The sequence below is a fragment of the Sciurus vulgaris genome (assembly GCF_902686455.1).
Source record: "Sciurus vulgaris genome assembly, chromosome: 15".
NCBI lineage: Eukaryota > Metazoa > Chordata > Mammalia > Rodentia > Sciuridae > Sciurus > Sciurus vulgaris.
The window spans coordinates 67,254,385-67,275,635 of record NC_136476.1 but is presented as its reverse complement, the minus strand read 5'-3'; the positions used below and the strand labels follow the sequence as shown (position 1 = coordinate 67,275,635).

Genomic DNA, 21,251 nt, shown 5'->3' with positions numbered 1-21,251 from the left:
ATTTTCACCCAAGGAAGTTTTGCAATTTGCAATGAAAATAACATCTAAGAACCATACAGCCTGGCAATTCTATTCCTAGGTGTATATCCTGAAGACTGAAAACGGTATGAATACACAAGTATTTATAGCAGCCCTATTCACAATGACCAAAAGGTGGAAATGACCCAAAGTTTATCAATGGGTGAATGGGGTTTTAAAAGTGATAATCCATACAGTGGAGCATTGTTGAACAATAAAAAGGAATTAAGAACCGATACGTACAACAACATAGAGGAACTTGAAAACATAATGCTAAGGGGGAGAAGCCAGCACAAAAGGTCACATATTGTACAGTCCCATTTATGTGAAATATCAAGAAGAGGCAAATTCATTAAAACAGAAAGCAGATTAGTGATTCCTGGGGACTAGGAATACAGGGGAAGGAAGAACAACTTCTTAATTAATATAAGGTTTCTGTCTGGGCTGATGGGAATGTTTTGGAACAAGACAGAGGTGGCAGTTGAACAACATTGTGAATGTACTAGATGCCCCTAAATTGTTCATTTAAAAATGAGTAAAGTAGTAACTCTTATAGTACTTGAGTTTTGCCTTTATAAAAATAAAATCAAAATATGCAACAAATTTAAAAATAAATTTTACCTATGTTTTAAGACTGTAAACTATTCCACGTTCAAGTGCAATGGGTCCAGTCTACAAAAACTGCTCCATCCTTAGGTTAAAATGTAACTAAGCACCAAAGTGATGTCATTTGTTTCAATTGCTCTATTTGCTAAAAAGATAGCAAAGATCAAAGAACTCTCAGAAGAGATACAGATATTCAGCCGGATACAGATAAGTTCTCTTTGAATATTATAATAATAGAGTGTGATAAGCTAGCTATGTCCCCAAAATCTATAGAGTAATGAGTGCAAAAGGTGTTTGGGGTGAAAGCCGTCTGAATTATGCACTATAAAATTCTAGAACATTCTCTTTCTTGGGTGATGCGATTGCCTGGTCATTTAGGAGTCAGAATGGGTGGCTGACATGCATTGCTTTCTTCAATATTTATTACAGTCCTCTCTTATCTTACAAAGGCTGAGAAGCTTTTTATAACTGTATTTCCCATGTTTCCTTGCAGCTAGGATAGTGCACATGGTTCAGTTTGTCCAGCTGGATGCATTTTCATGAGGTTTATGGGTAGAAGCAGGATTCAGGCATTCACTCTGTAGGTTTGATCTGTGGCAGAGGCAATGTGATTTGGGTGCCAGGAGTTGTTCTGGAAGTTTCCCAGCTTAGCAGGTGGTTCCTCTATTCAGTAGTTTCAGTAGCAGTGGTAATACACTCATAGTTGTGATGGGTTGACATATTTGACTCCATGGAAATATTATGGGCCAGGTTACATGGGCAATGACTAAACAGACTCCATTTTACCCTGAGATTCCATGTTATGTAGGAAATGCTTCTCCCGTGGGAACACCCACCTCTGTATCCATCAGCAGTTGCTTAGCATAGTGTATTTGGCAACACAAAATGGCAATTCTTATATAATTTAAAATTATTCTTTTTTGGATTCCTATTTTTCATGAACAATGTACCATGTCAGCAACGATTGTCTAGATGCACCCGACCAAGGTCATTTTGACCCACTTCCCCTTCTGCTTATGATTTTAGAGCTCATGATGTTAGTTTGTAGTTTTGAATCACAGCAACAGACATGTATGACTGATGGTATAAAAATCCCTGCAACCCTATGGTCAGGGCTGTTCTCCCAAGAGCCATTTTGGGCTTTGTGTGAGACGGTCAGACAGCTGGCTAATAAAGACTCTTAAATTTGGACTTCTCAGTGGTGATCAGTCTGTTCTTAAGTTGCTCTCCACAATATTAGTCAAGAACATGCCAGTTACCTGTGGCTGTGCCATGAACCATCCTGAAACATAGTTACTTGAAATGACAATTTTTTATTATCTCTATGGTCCATATGATGCCAGGGCTCAGGTAGGCCATTCTCCCTTGGGGTTTCTAGTGAGGCTGCATTCTGATGTTGGGTGGGCTGCAGTCATCTGAAGGCTCTGCTGGGCTGGATGTCTCCAAGGGCTCACTTGCTTTGCAGTGGATGCTGGGAGTTGATGCTGGCTATTGACTGGGGGCTGCCTTCTGAGGTTGTTGACTGAAGCAACTATATGCAGCCTCGCCATACTGCTCAGACTGCTCACAGTATAGAGTGTAGACTCAAAAAGGCAAATTACAAGAAGAAGCATTCCAAAATGCTGTCAGAAGCCACAGTTAAGAGCTACCCCAGAATGGCACAGGATCAGGTCTACCAGACTTTACTGAGCAAAGATGCCATTCAGCAAGCCCAGATCCAGGAGGCTAACTGAGGCTCCACCTCCTGCTGAGAGAATGGCAAATTCAGTGGCCAAAGAGTATGTGAGATGGGAGTAGTGTTCATGCCGTCATCGTTGTACCCAAAGCTCAGTCCTTGCCCCAGATGCTGATCTAATAATCAGGACAAGGTTTTGAGAAAAAGGAAGAAGTTGCATTGCTTTGCTAGCAAAGAAGAAAGGCATGGACTGATGTCACAGAGTGCATCATTCTAACTGCTAGGGTGAGGGCTTTCAAAAGGGGGATATAGTCCCTGTGGCAGTGCACACCTGTGATCCCAGCGACTCTGGAGGCCAAGGCAGGAGGTTTGCAAGTTTGAGGCCAGCCTGGACAACTTAATGAGATCCTTTCTCAAAATAAAAAGTAAAAAGGACTGGGGGTATAGATCAATGGTAGAGCACCCCTGGGTCCAATCCCCAGTACCACAAAATAAATAAATAAACAAATAAAAGTAAAAAGGGGATACGAAAGCTATCTTTCAGGCATTATTATCAATAGATCTAAGTAATAGTTCACTTAACATCTGAAAGAGCTGCTCCAATTTCCAGGTCTGGAGTTTCTTTACTCCCGTGAACAGTGAGCAGAAGGGCAGATAGCTCAGCTTAGGATGGGAAGACTGTTAATTTTGTTTCTCTCAGGGGAGAAAAGGAAATTTTTTTAATTTTAATTTTAACTATAAAAGTTGTGGCTGGGGGTACCCCCACCCCTCAGCCGCCTTAGAGTATAAATCAGCCTAGCGGAACCGGCCTAGAGGACTCACCAATCTGAAGTCCGGTGATGAATGCAGAGCAGAGCGTCTGGGCAGAATGGAAGGTGGGGCCGTGTCCAGGAGGCACTGGGGCTTAGATGGGGTTCCACTCGCGACAGTGGAAGGACCCATCCCGAGTCACGGCACCAATGTAAGGGAAATCCCACAGAACCACGCCAGACACGGGAAATCACATAAGGGAGTTTATTAAGCAAGAGAGTGTCTCCCTTCAGGGTAAGAGAGAAAATGAGAGGAAAAGAGAAAGGAAAGAGAAAGGGCGCGCGCTAGAGAGAGTGGAAAGCCAGGAGGATAGAGAAAAGTGTGTAGGACAGTCAGAAGGATGGGGAAAGATGGCAGGAAAGCTACAGTAAACAGTTGAATTCCTCCGGGCTAACAGGGGACCAATAGGAGAAGGGTACTTGCAAGCTGACATGAACCAATAGCTAGCTAGGATGTTCACAGATTGACAAGTGGTTGGGAGGCGGGGAAAATGGCTGAACCTGATAGGTGGGGGAGCAGCTTTATACATTACAGGGGTGAAGGTAAGAATGTTCTAGAAGACAGCTGCACATACCAAAGCTCCAAGGAGGAAAAGACACCAAGGGCATTCAGTAAAACAAGAGAAGGCTGAAGTGCTGAGAGAATTGCCCCCTCGTTCCCACCATGGCACACTTAGGAAAGGGCACAATTTGTGGGGCCACTAGAGTAAATGGATGATCCGTTTGTGGCCGGAGTTACCCGTCCCAGGGTCTGTGGGTCTCAATCTCGGGCATGTCTATAACCTACTTGAGAGCATGGGGAAACTTGACCCAGAGACTGGAGAGTGAAGAAACCAGGACAGGCACAACCTCAGGGGCCACAAGGAGGATTTGAAGGCAGGCTTGAGTGGTTTGAGGAGCCACTGAAGGATCTGAACCAGGGGAAGCCATAGGTTCAGTTTGTTCTATGCCTTTGGGAGAATACTGAGTGCTGCAAGGAGAAGGGATGGGAGAGGACAGGGGTGGAAGCAGGGAGCACAGTTAAGAGGTTGTCACTGAAGCAGAAATGATGACAGCATAGACTGGGTTTGGTGGTGGTGGAGGTGGAGATGAGTCTGTGGATACGAGATGTCTTTTAAAGCTGGAATCTCTACAGCCTGGAGATGGATTTCATGTAAAAATGAAGTAAAAAAAAATAGTGACATTGCTTCTCATGGAAGTTTCTCATGGGAAATTAAATTTTCTCATGGGAAGTTAAATTTGACTTTGTAATGTCCCTCAAACATTGAACATACAATTACCATGTGATCCGGCACTTCCAAAGAAATTGAAGACAGGGACTCCAATAAATACATGCAGCAATTGATAGCAGCATTCACAATATTAAAAAGGTAGAAACAACCTAAATAATCATCAACAGATGAATGGACAAATAAAATGTGATATGTCCATACAATGGAAAATTATTCCACTTTGAGAATAAATGAAGTTATGATACATACTACAACATGTACGGACCTTGAAGACGTCATGCTAAGTGAAATAGGCCAAACACACACACACACACACACACACACACACACACACACGCACACACACACTCTCTCTCTCTATATATATATATAAAATGATTCTTCCTATATGAAGAACCTAAAATAGACAAAATCATAGACAGGAAGTATACTAGAGGTTAGCGGGGGTTTGGTTGAGGTCGTAATGGGGAGGTCTATTATTTAATGAGTACAGAATTTCTATCTGGGATGATGTAAATGCTCTGGAAATTGATAGTGGTGATCGTTGTACAACATTGTGAATATACTTAATGCCCCTGAATTGTATTCTTAAAAATAGTTAACAATAGTAAATTTGGGGCTATGCATATTTTATCACAATAAAAAAAAATTTGAATATGCACAGAGTAATTAGTACACACTCAGTCCATTGCAGTTTGGGCTTAGAGAATGTAACCATTGTTTTCATACATCTGGTCTACCTTCTCCTTTTTCAGAGGAATCACCCTTACTCCATAAACTGGAGAACTTGGATTTTATAAGTTTACCTGGAACACTTCTTGACACCTGAGTCCTTCTCCTTCACACTGGTTGTCCTGTGGACACTGCCTGTTACTGTACAAACCCCCAAATTACAGTCCACTCCTTAGGATGAGGACCCTCCTCACTGGAACCAGAGAGAAGACTTCCTTTCCTTGCCAACCTGCCCTGTGGTTTGTCTAAGTCTACCTCACTAGATATAGGGGTGGAATCATCTCAGACTGAAATTGTTGTTGGAAGAGGAAAAGCTAAGAATCAAAGTAACTCAAGCATTCCTTGAAGCACCAGTAAAAAGAAACCCAAACTGAAGTCCTTCACAAGGACAGGATTCTCTCCTGCCTGCCCCCACTGAACACCGGGCTCTCTGGAGTTTTGACTGTCAAACCAGCTCCCCTAAGGGTTTCCTCTTCAAGTCTCTGAACCTCCACCCACCAAGGGCTGACCTTTCCATTACAGGGCCCCCAGTGCAAGTACTCTTTCAGGAGTAGTGCCCTAGTGGTGAGTGACATCTGTCACCACCTAAATCTCCTTAAGCAGCTGGATTCCTTGCACCCAGTGGCACTGGGACCTCTAGATCTACTTTACATTGCCATAAAGTCCATCAAGAGTCACAAGAATGGCGGGGTCCTTCATGAGCCAACCTGCTAGATGAAGTACGTGACTCTTTTTCAATCAGACATCAGGTAGCAGGTAAAATTTAAATACATATAGAAAGAAAATATTTCCTCAGATAACCTGGTATTTCATTCCTACTCCAAAGTCTTGAACCCTGAGCATCTTTGAAGTTCACTTCCTGTTTCCCTGGAGGGTCTACCTGGATGATAAGGAACACCCTGTGGTAGCAGTGATCACTGTCACTTTCCAGCAAGGAGTCTGGCCTCCATCATATTTTTAACTTATTTCTAGAGACTCACCAGGATGGGACACAGATGCCATTTTCCCCCTTACACTATCATTACTGTTATCACAAAGCACAAGGAAAGGAAAGCTCATTCAATAAGTGCTATTATTATAATTGGATGATTATTTGAAGGAAAAGAATAGCTAGACCCTTATACCTAACACTCTAACAGTAAAATCAATTTCAAATGGATTAAAGATATTGATGTTAAAAGAGAGAAACCATATGAACTGAAAAAAAAAAAAAAGGAACTTGTGGATGTAGCTCAGTGTTAGAGCATTTGCCTACAATGTGCAAGGCCCTACATTTGATCCACAGCACAGCAAAATGATGATAATAAAAGAATAGCAGCCTCTACCTAATTCTCATTGAAATATCTGCAATGATGGACACAGTGAAAAAGACAAAAACCATTAATACCAAAAGATGAATATTGACAACAGATCCTAAAATATAGTAGAAATTGAGCCCAGTTTTATGGCAGGTGCAGCTGGACCCGCATGGAAGGGTACCGTGCTCATGGTAGAGAGACCCAGGGTTAAAAGAGACGAAGCAGCTTTGGTCTTCTCCCACCACCTATTCCTTATCCAGAGGCCCAGGAACCCAGAAACTGGGCAAATAGGAACCCAGGGACTCAGAAAACTAGGACAGTAGAGAACTTTAGAAACATACCAATCTCCCAACGTGCCCCCACCTCAGACTAATTGAATCAGAATATTCAGAGGAGGCGGTCGAGCAGTGGATTTTTTATCATGTAGCCACGTGGATAACCAGCCATGTACACAAATTGCTCAGATGTATTTCCATAGGACAGGTAGGGAGACCGAGAGATTGTCCTGGGCCATTCCTGTCCTGTCACCCTTCCTCTTTTGTGACATTCTCTCCTTCGTTACAGTCTGGGAGGCCCCTCTCTGCTGTTTCTCCTATCATTTTGTCTATGCTTTTTTAGTTTTCAGCATTTCCGTCTTATTTCTATCTGCTCCTTAAATATTGGTCTTCTCCAGCACATGGTCTCTTAAAATAGCCTCAATTAAAAATCCAGTCCCAAGCCTTCAGCTGGCACATCTAACTGAAGACTTCCATCCCTAGGAGGTAGAGTGACATCTTCTCCTCCATAGCCCTCTTCAAGAGCTCATTCCTCCCCCACTGATGAAGCACTACTCCACTCAAGCTGGGATACAAGAAGAGGCCTCGGTGAGGTGGGGTAAAGAGAGCAACTTCCTTCAAAAGACATAATAACACAGAGGGGATGTTAAGAGTAGTTTTGGAGAAGACCCATCCATCTGGACCATCCACCCCTCCTCAAAGAGTTAGAACATCGTCATGAACCAGGGCCCAAGAGAAAGAGGTTAGCCCTGGGAAAGCAGGAGGGCATAAAGGATGACTTCACTACCCAGTGAACATGAACTTGAACAAACTAATGAAGAGACTGAAAGAAAAAGAGAAAGGACTCTTGGGGCTATATCTTCATTCCCTCTTCCTGACTAATGGTAGAACTTTTGCAACATTTTCACAAATAATGATATCCACATTTCTAGCTCAGGTCTCTCTACCAAGTGTCCAACGCTCCCCAGATGACCATAGGCACCTCGAATGTAACATCTAAACCAAATCCCCTTCTCCTTGCTTCCCCTAACCTCCTCCCCTGTGCCTGTCTCTGTGAAGAGACTGTCATTCCTGTACCTACTATGGGTCAAAGAGTGTGTCCCTAGATCACATGTTGAAATCCTAAGCCTGGAATCTCATGGCATGACTTTATTTGGAAATAAGTTCATTGTAAATTTCATTAGTTCTAAGTTAAGATGAGGTCATCAAGTTGGGCCCTAATACAATGACTAGTGTGCTTATAAAAAGGGGAATTTTGAACTTTAAGACACACAGGGAGAACATCATGTGAAGAAGATCAGGTGCTTCTTTTATAAGTCAACAACCCCAAGGACTGGCAGTACACCACCTGAAGCTCAGTAAAAGGTACAAAACAGATTCTCTCACAGTTCCTGGAAGGAACCAATCCTGCTGACTCCTTGATCTTGGACTTCTAGCCTCCAGAACTGTGGGACCAAAAAAAAAAAGTCTATTGCCAAAGTCACCCAGATTGTGGGACTTTGTTATTACAGCCCCGGGAAAGAAATATGCCATCCAATGAAGATTTGCCCTCTATCTTCCCTGTCCCTACTGGAGCCTGTCTGGTTCATCTCTGAACGCGTAAGTTTGTCCTGTCCTGTTTACCTTGTCTCTGCAGGTATATTGGGTTACTGTGAGCATCATCATAGTAGCAGATGGAAAGGACTTAGTTGACCAGGTGGAACAGGAGAGGTCAAAGCTGATGTAACACAGAGGGGCGGTCTGGCATTCGAAGGGGATGTGGAGATGGTGGAGCTGGCAAACAGAGGGCAAGGTGGCACCTAGCTGTGGGTGAGATAAACACCAATGTACTGCCTGGTTGGAAAACGCCAAGACCACAGAGGCTGCATCGAATGTCAAAGGGGTGGGGCTGGCTAAAGGCCAGGGCTCTCCTGGGCTCTGTCCCATGGCAGACTTTGGGGCTGGGCTTTTGCCTGGGGAGTGTGTCAGGATCTGACATGAGATCTTGCTTCAGTCTTTGCTGTGAATTCCCCTAGCGCGTGGCCACCGTGCGTACCTCTGGCACACCAGCTCAGCGGGGCTGCTACGGTGTTCCTTTTGACAGCTGCAAACCAAGCCAGCAGGTTTTGATGAGCCGACAGGGTCCAGCCTGAGATGTGAGAGCTGGACAGGTACCTGGCATTCCTCAGCCCTGGCTTCAGCTCTGCAGGAAATGGGGGAATTGGATTCTAAGCTTCAGGATCAAGCAGTGAAGGACTTGGAATAAGACCCCTCCTGGGCCTCACGGAGGACCCCAGTAGCTGCGCCTGCCTTCTCTTCATCCCCCACCCGCCTCTTGCCCACCCTGCGGGCACTACCTTCCCCACTCTTCTGTGCCCCATCAATACCCCTGGTCACTCTCGTCTCCTTCCTCCTTCTTTCTTGTTCCCCTTCTGCTGCCCCTTTCTTGTCCCCTCTCCGAATCGTCCTCCTAACTAGGACTTCTCTTTCTCCTCTTTCCTCCCCGCTCCAACCTCCTCTTCCCTCCCTTCATTTCTCTCCTCCCCTTTCTCCTTCCATCTTCTCTCCTCACTTCCTGCTCTGCTCTCCACCTCCCTCTGCCTCAGCCCCCTCCCTTTGCCCCTCCCCTTCCCCCTGCCTCACCCCTCAGTGTTTGCTTTTCTCCCGGATCCGGATGAAGGGGTTGGCCTGCCCGTGCCCTGCCCTGCCCCGCTTCTGGCAACCAGGGTCTTGCTTCATGGCTGAAGGCTCCTCCCGTACTCAGGCCCCAGGGCAAGGGCCTCCAGTCAGCATCCAGCTCCTTCGAGCCCAGTATGAAGGCCTGAGGAGGCAGCAGAGGACCCAGGCCCACCTCCTCGTGCTCCCCAAAGGTAGGGCTGGGCAGGTGCTGGGGGAGGAGGGCCTGTCTGTGGGCAGAATAGGTGGCTGGCTTCAGGGAGGGCAGGGCCATGCTCTGCCAGTCTCCTGCTGGGGAAGAGCAGAGTTGCTGCTGGTCCAGTCAGACCCAGAACCTGAGCAGGGGAGACCGGATCAGGCAGCTCTGCACCATCTGTCCCGGGGCCAAGTGAGCCAAGGGCCTCAGTCAGGCATCTGGCCAGTAGTGCTGTCCTGGCCTCTGCACCTGGGTTCCAATCTTGCTAGACTGGTCAGCCTGGTGAGCCAGGTTTTCCCCCTTGCTTGGCCAGGTGGGTGACAGACACTCTGCTTCCTGGCTGGATCTCACAGAGGCACCACCTACAAACCCAAGGAACTGGCTCTGGAGAAAAAAGACTTGGTATTCTGAACATCCTGGGCCACAGAAAGTGCCGGACTCAGAGTCCACGAGGCACCCCAAGCTTATGGAGTCTCAAACAGTAGCCAGGGTGGTATGATCAGACACAGAGCTCCCTCTTCATGGGAAGGCCCCCTACCCCTTTAGGAACTCAGATTTCATTCTAGAATGACACTAAGGACACAGAGGCTCAGGAAGTAAGTGGTTGACAAATTCCAGCCCTTCATCTTCTAACAGAGTGGTGTTCGGGTCAAGGGAGGAGGGAAGATCCTCTGAAAGGTCATAGTCATGCCTTCAGAGTTTCTGTGGTTATTAGAGAAAAAAATGGAGTGGACTGCCTTTTGTCAAGTCAGGCTGGGAAGGAATCAGGGCCCGGAGGGGCCTCATTGTCCAGGGAAGGAAATGCCCTTCAAAAGGAGGTTCTCCAAAAGGCCACCTAAAGGAAACTTTTGGAGTCAAATAGGACACCTCTGAATGAAATGAGTCCAGCTCTCATTACTTGGCATGTTGCCAACCAGTGGGATCCATCTGGATGGAACTGGCACAGCCAATGGCCCCACCTCTGCAGGGCATAAGCTGAAAAGTTCCTAACACCTATCCCACCCTCCAGGGTATCCATTCATGCAGTCATTCAGCAGACATCTATTAAATCAAACCCCTATCCAATGAGAACCATGTTTAACACACCTGCAATTCAGACTCACAAATCCAATTGCTTAAGGGCACGATTCAAAATATATCAAAAATATCTCAAACTCAACATTCCCCATAGAATTCACCATGCCTGCCCCACACCCCCTGCTGCTCCTTTCTCCTGCACTTGGTAACAGTGCTCTGCTCCCTTCTCCATCATACCATGTGATATTTCATGGCAGGTTAATGCAAGGACTGCTCAGGTCCCCCCACCAGGGCAGGGTCTTTCTGGACACTTGTAGCCATTTGTGGTCCTACAATCTTTATATAATTGTGACAGAGGGCACACAATATAATGAAGTGGTGGTCATGCATGTGGTCTTGGAGCAGAGCCTGAGTTTGCCAGTCCCAGTCCCCTGCTGACCAAACCAAGCCAAAACAGATTTAAAGAACAACATGGCATGAAGTTTTTCTATGTTCTTCAATTACCTTCATTCTTCTTTGCTTGGACAGAAGAGAAGCAGCACTATTCAAAAGCATGGAGGGAACTGCAACAAAAGGTTCTGTCTGGGGTCAGGTCCAAGGGTTTGGCCCACTATTCTCTCTCCTTTGTCCTCTTTGGACTGCAGTCTGGGACTGACAGTTCAGCAGGTCCTCCTCTGAAGACCTGCCTCTCTACCCTGATAGAGAGTCCTTATAGACTCCTGATGGGAGAGGAGACCAATTCGTGGCTTCTCCCATTACATCCCCTTCCTTCTTTGTTCTCCAATAAGCACATAGCATTCAGAATATCTGTAAAAGGTCTCATGCTGTCACTTTAAGAATATAGTGTAGCTGCAAAGCAGGAACAGATCTTCAGTCTTCCCTCTAGAATTCTGCTGGCAGGACTGTGACTGTCTGTAGAGATGGATACCTCTGGTTTTCTGTTCCCTCCATTTCTTTAGGACCTCAAAGGCTTCCTGCTGACTTCCTTCCTCCAACACTATCTCCCCACTCCTGTGGTGCACTTTGTCAATTTCAGAGTCTCCTTAGGGTAACAGGGACCAGGACACTCAAGAAAACTAAACTGACATTTCAGAGGACCCCTGGGCTGATCACTGACTTGCTTTCTATAAGAAAATGCCTTTCACATTCCTTCAACTCTCATTGCCACAGAGAGTTTACAAGGAATTATCATTTTCCACAAAATGGTGGGGGGAAAGTAATAGTGACATCTGTGAGAAAGAAGGGAGACATTGGTCTGCATCCTCACCTCTGAAACGAATTTGGCAAAGCAAAGGTGCTTAGATGTCTTCCCAGAACAGTGTCTGTGGTCCAGGAGAAGGACAAGAGCTAGTTCTCTACAAGGAGGTGCTTCAGAACATAGCTCTTCCTTCCTCTGTAAACTCATTATCAGAATCTCAGGAAGGACACACAAACCCCATAAGAATAATCTTTTCTAGTAGTACCCACCTGTAATATCAGCTACTCAGGAGTCTGAAGCAGGAGGATCACAAGTTCAAGGCCAACCTGGCCAACTTAGTGAGACTCTAACTCAGAATAAAAAGGGCTGGGATGTACTTCAGTGGGAGGGTACTTGCCTAGCAAGTACAAGGCACTGTGAAAAATTAAAAATAAATAAAAATAATCTTTTCTTCTGGAGAGTGTACATGTATCTAGATGCATGTGAGTGGGTTAGTCAGTTTGCTGCTGCTGTGACAAAATACCTGAGAAAATCAACTTAAAAGGAAGAAAGACTTATATTGGCTAACAGTTTCATAGGTTTCAATCCACATTCATTTGGCCATGTTGCTTTGGACCTGTGGCAACACAGTACATCATGGTGGGAGCATGTGGTGGAAGAGTTTACTCACTTAATGGTAGCCAGGAAACAGAAAGAGCGAGAGAAAGAGACTGATGCCCCAGTAGTCCGTTCAAGGGCAGCCCAATGGCCCAAATTCCTTCCACTAGGCTCCACCTCTTAAAGATTCCACTGCCTTCCAATAGCACCACAGGCTGGGGGCCAACCTTCTAACACATGGACCTTTGCGGGACACTCCAGAGTCAAATTACAGCAGTGAGTGTATGCTCCTTGCCATTTTTCTGGCCTCAAATGTTAATTCTCACCTCTTCCCAGAGTTCACACCCTCCAGTTATGACCCTCTACTATGCTTGAATTTTTCCACAGTATTGTTTATCACCTGAAATGTTATTATAACATTAATTTGCTTATTGTCTTTCTACTCTTCAAGGACACATGCAAATGAAGGTGGGGGTTTTGTCTCAATGTTCATTGCTATATTCCTGGGACCTAGAAAAAATGAGGCCTGGCACGTATTAAGTCCTCAATGAATATTTATTGAATAGCCAAGTAGTTGTATGTGAGTGTGTGTACCTTGGGTGGGGGAGTACATGTGCATGAGCAAGTGAGACCACGTATGTTTCTGTGTATCTTACACATACAGGAGACATCTGGGTATGGCCTTCCTTATCCTGAAAACTCTGGGCCCCCCTAAACGTAGCTGCCTGTGTATCTTCCAGTGATGATGCTGCTTGCACCTTCTCTTCTCAGGAGGGAACATGCATACTTCTGCTGGATCCATGATCAGTGCTGTTTGGATTAACAAGGAGGCAAGGAGCTCCCTGTCCCTGGAAGAGGCAGATTCTGAGGTAGAGAAGATTCTGGAAGAAGCCAACAGCAGCTGTCTTCAGACTCCTGAGTCTCCATGGCACACACACCTAGAGATGCATCGCTTAGTCCAACCCTTCCACTGTGAAACTAGTCAAGTGAAGCCCAAGGGCCAGTTTGTGGCTGACCAAAGACTCCTTCCGGGAGACCCACACATGTTTAAAAACAGTCAGAAGACTCGGCAGGGAACCAAAATCCCAGAGACAGCCCAGCATCAATGCCAGGCAGGCAGTACCCAAACAAAGGCAGCAAGACCCAGCTTAAAAACTAACATTCAGTTTCTCCCTTCCATAAAGAACTCACACAGGTCTAGCAAACCTGCTCACTATCCGTTTCCCCAGAGGAAAACTCCCAGGATTTCCCAAGCTGCCCGGAACCTGGGCTTATATGGCCCAATCTGAAGTGTTCTACTTAGCCACGGATCTCAGCCTTGGGGCCCTTGATGGACTCATCAAAAAGCAGAAGAGGGGGCTAGGGCTGAGCTCAGTGGTAGGGTGCTTGCCTCACACGTGTGAGGTACTGGGTTCGATCCTCAGTGACACACACAGAAAAAATAAATCAATAAAGGTATTATGTCCATCTACAACTAAAAAAAAGGCCAAAGAGGCAGAGCCTCCAGCTACAAGCAAGAGCCGGGCTATCCCAAGTGTAAGAACTTCACAGTGGGAACATGATCTTGACCTTCAAAACACCAAGAGATTCCCAGGTCAGATGGCTCACCATTTAGGACCAGAAAGTACTATCTGATCAACGCAGTCCCATTCTGCTTCTGTAAAAAGAGTTCTCTATGAAGCCCTGGATATCCATTCCTTGGGGGATTCAATAGGACACCTGCTTCCTCTCTGAAAGAGAATTTTGAAACTCAGATTGGGGACTTTAGCCAATGGAGTGTCTTAGCAATGCCTAATGGTCAATGGGCATAGACAATCTTGTTTTCATTATTTTCTGAGTCCTCAATATATTCTGGATAAAATGAATCCGAGCATCCAGAACCTTTTCCTGGCCACTATATCTGGGGGGCCATCTCACTTAGAAGGCACTACCTTCATTTGTAGCAACCACATCATTTCATCTTCAGCCTCCCATAGTGTATGGTCACCCTGGGTAAACAGGGTCAGATCAGTGCCACCGACTATTTTGTGTGTTTAAGGGATCCTTAGGAAAGGTGGCCATCTGTCACCTGTCACTGAGACATGCCAACCTCGTCACAGACTTATTTCTTTCCATCCTTCCCTCGCTTCCTTTATTCCTTTCATCTTTCTTCTCTCTCTGCAAATTAACTGCATATTAAAAACTTCTAATCACTGAAGATATATAGTGATAGAAGACTGAGAAAAAAAAAAAAAAAGAGAATACTCTTTCTTGGAAAATAGGTGTTTTCTACAATCTGCTGCTTTTCAGCCTAACTTGGATCACTCAGGTCCTTCCTGAGATCCAACATGCATTTTTAACCCAAGACAGGGTCAAGTAGGTGCTATTGGTTGATGTGAAAGAAAGCCCGGTTAATGTTCAACTTCAGCGATGACATTGAAACACACCCGCAGTGCCTTTCTCTCCTATCAGACTCTCTATGTATCCACTCCTGGACGACCCAGAAATGTACTCCAATTTGAGGATTCATTGTGATTCCTCTCATGAATGATTAGTGAGTTGCAGTTGTTTTTTACACTCTAATGAAAATGAAGGAAACAGTCTTTAAAAAAAAAACTTTGTTCTTTGCTTTTGTTTTAAAAAGGGTTCTCACGAGTAACTTCTCTTAGAATAATTTTTAAACTCTTGCTCACCTCATTGTTCCAAAGGCTTTGCAGGTCTGGCAGCACCTGCAGGACACTCTGTCCTACACATATGATATGTCCTGCAAGGATCTGGAGTCAGTGACAGTTTTAATCCAGTCGCTCTTGATGTAGGATTTGGGCCACTTAATCTTTCAGTTTCAGTTTCATTATCCACAAAAACAAGGGAGATAGTACCCACTTTTTTTTCTTTCTTTCTTTCTTTCTTTTTCTTTTTTCATACCAAGGCTTGAACTCAGGGGAGCTTAATCACTGAGCTACATCCCTGGTCTTTTTTAAATATAGAGACAGGGTCTCACTAAGTTACTTACAGCCTCACTAAGTTGCTGAGGCTGATGTTGAACTTGTGGTCCTCCTGACGCAGCCTCCTGAGCCGCTGGGATTACAGACGTGAGCCAACTCGCCCAGCCCTAATATCCACTTTTGAAAGAATTGAAAATAACAAGTGTAAAAGTTCCTGGCGTTCTCAATAAGAGACAATGGTTGTCATTTTTTAAAGTTCATTACATCTCCCTCTTCACTTCCCTGTCAGTCATAAATCTGCAAGCTGCTTCTGTTATGAAGATCTTTATCCATCAGTTCCTGACCAAATTCAATGGCTTCTTTAACATTTTTCTTCCCTTTTACTTCTTCAGCATTTGTGACAATTAGCATTGACTTCCTATGTCTTCCTCTCCATTCCTCCTACGGTTTTGGGATCTCCCTAGCAGTCTATGAGCTCCTTTAGGAAAACGCCTCATATTTCTTATTGCTCCAGCACATGGAGAGGGTGCTTGGTGTAAATATTGTTCAAATGAATGAGTTAGAAAATCAGAACCACATACATCCCTTTTTACCCGTGCCCAATGGTCCAAATATCTCCCCCTTAATTTATAGATTTTTTTAAGGCTTTGAATTTTGTTTTTTCTTTAGTGAGTTCTCTGTTAGGAGTAAAAATGGAACAACTTGTAAAAGTAAGAACATTCTAAGGAGAAGGGACAGGATGTGTAATGACCCTGAAGGATAAAAGATCCTGCTGTGTGTGAGGAGCTGAAAGAAGGCTGGTGTGATTCAAACACAGTAACCAAGGGCAGGAACAGATGCTGAGGCAATGTACCAATCAGAACAGTCTATGTTTTGCTTCAGAAACAAGCAACCCCAAATCTCACAATATGAACTTAATTTTCACTCATGAGAAGTCTACTTATATGCATTGGGCAAAATTCCAGGGCAGTTTTTCTCCATGTACAGTGTTATCAGCAACTCAGGTTTCCACATCTTATCCCCTCCCTTCTGGTACCACCGGATCATGGTTTCCCTAATCAGCACAGCTGGAGGAGAAAGTGCATTAATAGTCATGTACTGGCTCTCAAATCACTTTTGCTCACACTTCATTGTCCTAAAATAAGGACATAATCATGTCCTCATTGTCACATAATCATGTCTATATGAGGAAGTATGGTCATGGCATGTGTCTGGAAGGAGAGAAGAAATGGAAACACAGCTGAGAAGCACTGCTGGCTAACATAGGTAAATGTGGCCAGGTAGATGATTGGCCTCATAGGCATCCAGGGTATTAGATTTCATTCTGAATACAATGAGCAGCCCTTGAGGTGTTTAACTAGGAAACTAAAATGATTTGATCTGTAGTTTAACCAGATCACTTGGTTGTTGTATAAATGATGAATGGAGGGTCAAGTTAAGAGACAGGGTCAGGAAAGAAATGGGCAGGACCAGTTTAGTGGGAGAAATGCTGTTGGTTTAGGTAAGGGAGAGAATAGAAGAGATGGAGAAAAGACAGATACAGTTGATAAATATTTTGGGAATAGAATCAGTAGGATTTACTAAAGGAAAAGTATAAGTTCAATTTAAAGAATATAGAGTTTAGACGCTCATGAGAAACAAAATGTAATGTATAAAGCTGCTCTCCCCACCCTTTCCAATGCAGCCATTTCCCCGCCTCCCAACTACTGTTGGTCATTGAACATTCTAGCTAGCTATTGGTTCATCAGTCAGCTTGCAAGTGTCCTTCTCGGTTATTGGTCCCATTAGCCCGTTATTGGTCTGGTTAGCCCGGCGGGATTCTTAAAGATAGCTTCACCCCCATCTTTTCTCACTTGCTTTTCCTCCTCCTCGCTTTCCACTCTCTCTAGCGCGCGCCCTTTCTCTTTCCTTTCTCCTTTCCTCTCATTTTCTCTCTTACTCTGCACGGAGACACTGTTTGCTTAATAAACTCCCTTATGTGATTTCCCATGTCTGGTGTGGTTTTGTGGGATTTCCTTACAGTGGTGCCGTGACTTGGGATGGGATCTTCCACTGTCTCTTAAGTGAGTGGAACCCCATCTAAGCCCCAGTGCCCCCAGACACGGCCCCACCTTCCATTCTTCCCGGATGCTCTGCTCTGCATTCATCACCGGACTTCAGACTGGTGGGTCCTCTAGGCCGGTTCCGCGGCCGATTTATACCCTAAGGTGGCTGAGGGGTGGGGGTACCCCCAGCCACAACTTTTATAGTTACAGCTGGCCCCCTTAGTCGGTCTTATCTGCTGGGTGGATTTCTGATTTTATGGTGGAGATTCTCTCAGGGTTGAGGCTCATCTGGCACTTGCATTCGCACTCGAAAACCCTGATATCAGGTCCTCAACTCTTCTCAGCTTTTGCCCGGCACACACATTGGTGCTTGTGTGGCGACACAATCAATGTGCTGCCCCTCATCTCCAGCCCAGTACTCTGGCCTCGGGACACCCTGGCCACAGACTCGGCTATATCAGTCCCCACCATGGAATCTGGGTCCTCCAATCTGGCAGATTCCACCCTGGGAACCCTTCGCCCGACCCCCAGTACTTAAGCCATCAAAATCCATTTGTGTAATGGCACACAGCTTCCGTGAGCCAGCGGGCAGGTGGAAAGGGATTCCTTATCTTCAAGTCTCTTCTTTCTCGCTTCTTGGCTCTTCCTGCAGGCTCAAACGCCTCCAGACCCTGCTTCTCCATCTTCCCCTGCTTCCCCATGTAATATAAGCAGCCCCATTCCCCACAAGTAGTGGGAGATAATTGTTTGACAATTTTCTGCATCCAAACCTAAATTAATTACTAACCAGGAAAAAGGGTTTAAAGGACCTAAGCATCAAGTTTCTGCTAGAACATTTTAGCCCCTATGGGATTCAGATCTCAGTCAAGGCTTACACTGAAATGTAAATGGAGGAAGGCGCAGTGGGAGACCAGTCTCAAACTTAAGGAAAAAAAAGTGTCCATTTTAAATTTCTCCTGGGCTACAACTCAGAATACTTTTCTCTCTTTCACCTTTTCTCTCCTTCTCATTTTCTCATGCTTTAATTAATGACCATTATCATTTTTCTTCTAGGACTTTTGTTTTTCTTAAATGCTATATTTTTGAGCTCACAATTTTGATCCTACATACCTAGGTTAATGATTTTTGATCAGTTCTTTTTATCCAACTCTAGAGTTATTTTTGAACATCCATTACATTGCAATGGAGATAAGCATTACAAGGCCTTTGCTTTTGTGTTAAATATAAGCGCGCATAAAAATTAAAATTTTAAAAATGGATCCAAATATTTTTAATTCACGTGATTTAAAGAGGTTCAATTTAAATTGGGTAAACTAATAGAAGTAAAATGTCCTTAAAATTAACTCACAAGTCTGTAGGTGGTCAAACTATTAAAATGTTGATGTTTATAAAATGCCTAACATCAATTTTTCTAGGACTTTTCTTCAACAGGAAAGAGACAGCAAATACTGTTGGTACACTTGTCTGATATCTTAGTTTTTTTACAATAAGATGAGTGAATTAGAGTCAACATGTATGTGATTACTCAAATGTGTTTGTTAGAGACATTTAATTAATTTACAAAGTTATTCCATGGAGTAATATAATTAAAAACATTATTCTTTATATATTAAATGTGTTCATATTTTCCAGGTATACAAGCCTTTAAAGCAGAAAATTTATCAAGCTGCTATTCTCCAAATTAAACTTGTCTGTAATGGTAAACCTATCATTTAATGTTCTATTATAGGACCTGTCATCAATAGGGTATATGTAAAAGTTGTTAAATGTATTTCTAAAAGTTATGAGAGCCTGATTTGTTTAAAGGTTAAGCATGAAAGCATTTTACCACTTTGCCACACAAAAGGAAACTTAAAAGCTCTCTCAGCCTTTCTTTAATTCATATTTTAGATATAATGTTAAATTGTGTTAATTAATGTTCATATAGACTCAGGAGTCAATATATGTAAACTTCTTAAAATGACATTTAAGAAAGAGTGTAATGCACAGTAGCAAAAATGGGACAACAGTGACTGAGATTGGGGTCTCTGACCTCATGGCTGTGGCATGCCTGGTGCCTGCGAGTGCTCCTGTGCAGGGGCAGAAGATGCCTAACTGCTGCAGTACACTGATCTCAGGCACACAGCTCTTGGGCAGGAAGGAATTCTTTTGCTAGATAACCAGTGTTTCATCAGCTCCCTTCTCTGGTTCCTGCCCACCTTACAGTAACTTTGGAACCTAACATTGCACATATATGAAGATTGCTGACATAACACTTTAGATCCGCATTTCCATCAGAGAACAGAGCTCCATCTGATCTCAGCTTAATCTTCAAAATCTGTGTATATAATCCTTTATTTTCTAATATCCTTTGCTCCTCACTGAAAAGCCCCATGTTACCTGAGATAAGGCTCTGCCTCACAACCCTGCTACACATTAGAATGGCTCCAAAGTAAGCCAGACTTTAACTCATTTAAAGTTGTGTTCAAAAGTTTGATGTTTGTTGTAAAGATTACTATGATCTCAAACGGGAACTTGGCCAAAATTCAAGATAGCTATTGCACAAACTGAATGTTTTACTGTTGGTGATTCCATTTTGTATTTTCCTTGTAAACTCTAATTGTTGCCTGATCAATATTTTGCAGAAGTACTGCTTCAAGAGTGAACACCGTAAATTAACTTGGAATAGTAAGCCATCACCTATAGGACAGATAATGTAAACCCCAATTAGATAAAAGGGGGTAAATAACTGTAAAGTTATAGACATTGAAGCTAAAGCCCAGTACTCTTACTTTATGATTGGTAAGACTGACTTGCTTGATGGTTAAGATCAAACTTAGAGATTGAGATTAAATACAGAGGTCAAGAAAAGTCCATATTTGGGTCTTGCCCTCAAAGTCAGCCTGAACCCAGGGAACAATAGGACTTCTCTAAGGAGGTTTGCAACTCTGGGTCACACAACCTCCTGAGCAAGGAGATTGATGAGGCCACTAGAGGAAAAGCCACTCAGTGTACCTGCTACAGAGGAGGGTCAAGGAAAATGGGAGACATCCCTAGTGCTTTCAAGGGAAGCCACCTCATCGAGGAGACCCTGCCTAACCAATGGCACTAATGGAGCTAAGAAGCTGTTCTTAAGTTCTCTATGAGTGACCCCTGTGGAAACTCAGCTGACTCTTTAACAGACAGGAACAGGTCACTTTGACCAACTTGATCTTAAAAACCTAGCAAACAGTTAAGACCAAAATATAGCCATTCTTGGGCATTTAAAAGAAATAATACTTAAATGTAACTTAAGATGTACACTTGTGTTAGCCCACTATAATAAAGACTAAAAGCCACAAAAGAGATTCTTAAGCAAATGTGCCTGATAACTATCAAGAGAAACTGCCAGAGTCAGAAGTTTTAGTCAGTTTAAGGCCTACAGACACAGGTAGGCTTAATCTATGTTTGCTAGTAACAGAAGTATAGAGATCTATACTAAATGTTGTGTTTACATTCCTGATAACCTGGACAATGTTAAAGTTCCCAAATAAAGGCCTTGTCCTCTCCAGCCTTTGCTAGGCCTTGTTATAGGAACAACTTCTCAGTTCTTCCACCCCCTGATGAGGAATTATTGACTTCTGTCATCTTTATGATATGCATTGGCATGTTCCAGATTCTGCAACATTTATAGTCTATCAATCTGATTTCAATACTCATGTCTGTTTGTTCTTCTCTCATAGAAGCACCCATCCCCAGATACCTTTACAACCTGCTCTTCCCAACCAGACTTCTACCATGGACCCCTCAATTGACCCGATTTCTAAAAAGGGAACTCCAAACTGCTTGCCCTACACTGCCCCCTTCCAGCTCAAAGAAGCCAGATCAGTCATCACCCCCTTTCCCTACAGCAGTGAAGGAGTTCCTAGAATTAGAGGGGTGAATGAAGTCAGGATTGGGGACAGGAAGTTAGAGTAGAAAACCATCTGCCTTTGGAAGTCTGGAAGGAGATTGGA

General features: G+C 44.0%; 1 protein-coding gene across 1 annotated transcript; it reads left to right on the top strand.

Moving 5' to 3' along the window:
- Positions 1 to 9,298: 9,298 nt before the first annotated feature.
- Positions 9,299 to 17,181, top strand: LOC306645195 (uncharacterized protein C9orf152; the record flags this gene model as incomplete). Its single annotated transcript, XM_079112650.1, has 2 exons — positions 9,299 to 9,494; positions 13,080 to 17,181. The coding sequence occupies 2 exons, from the start codon at positions 9,299 to 9,301 to the stop codon at positions 13,595 to 13,597; spliced, it is 714 nt and encodes a 237-aa protein (XP_078968776.1). The 3' UTR covers positions 13,598 to 17,181.
- Between the last annotated feature and the right edge of the window lie 4,070 nt (positions 17,182 to 21,251).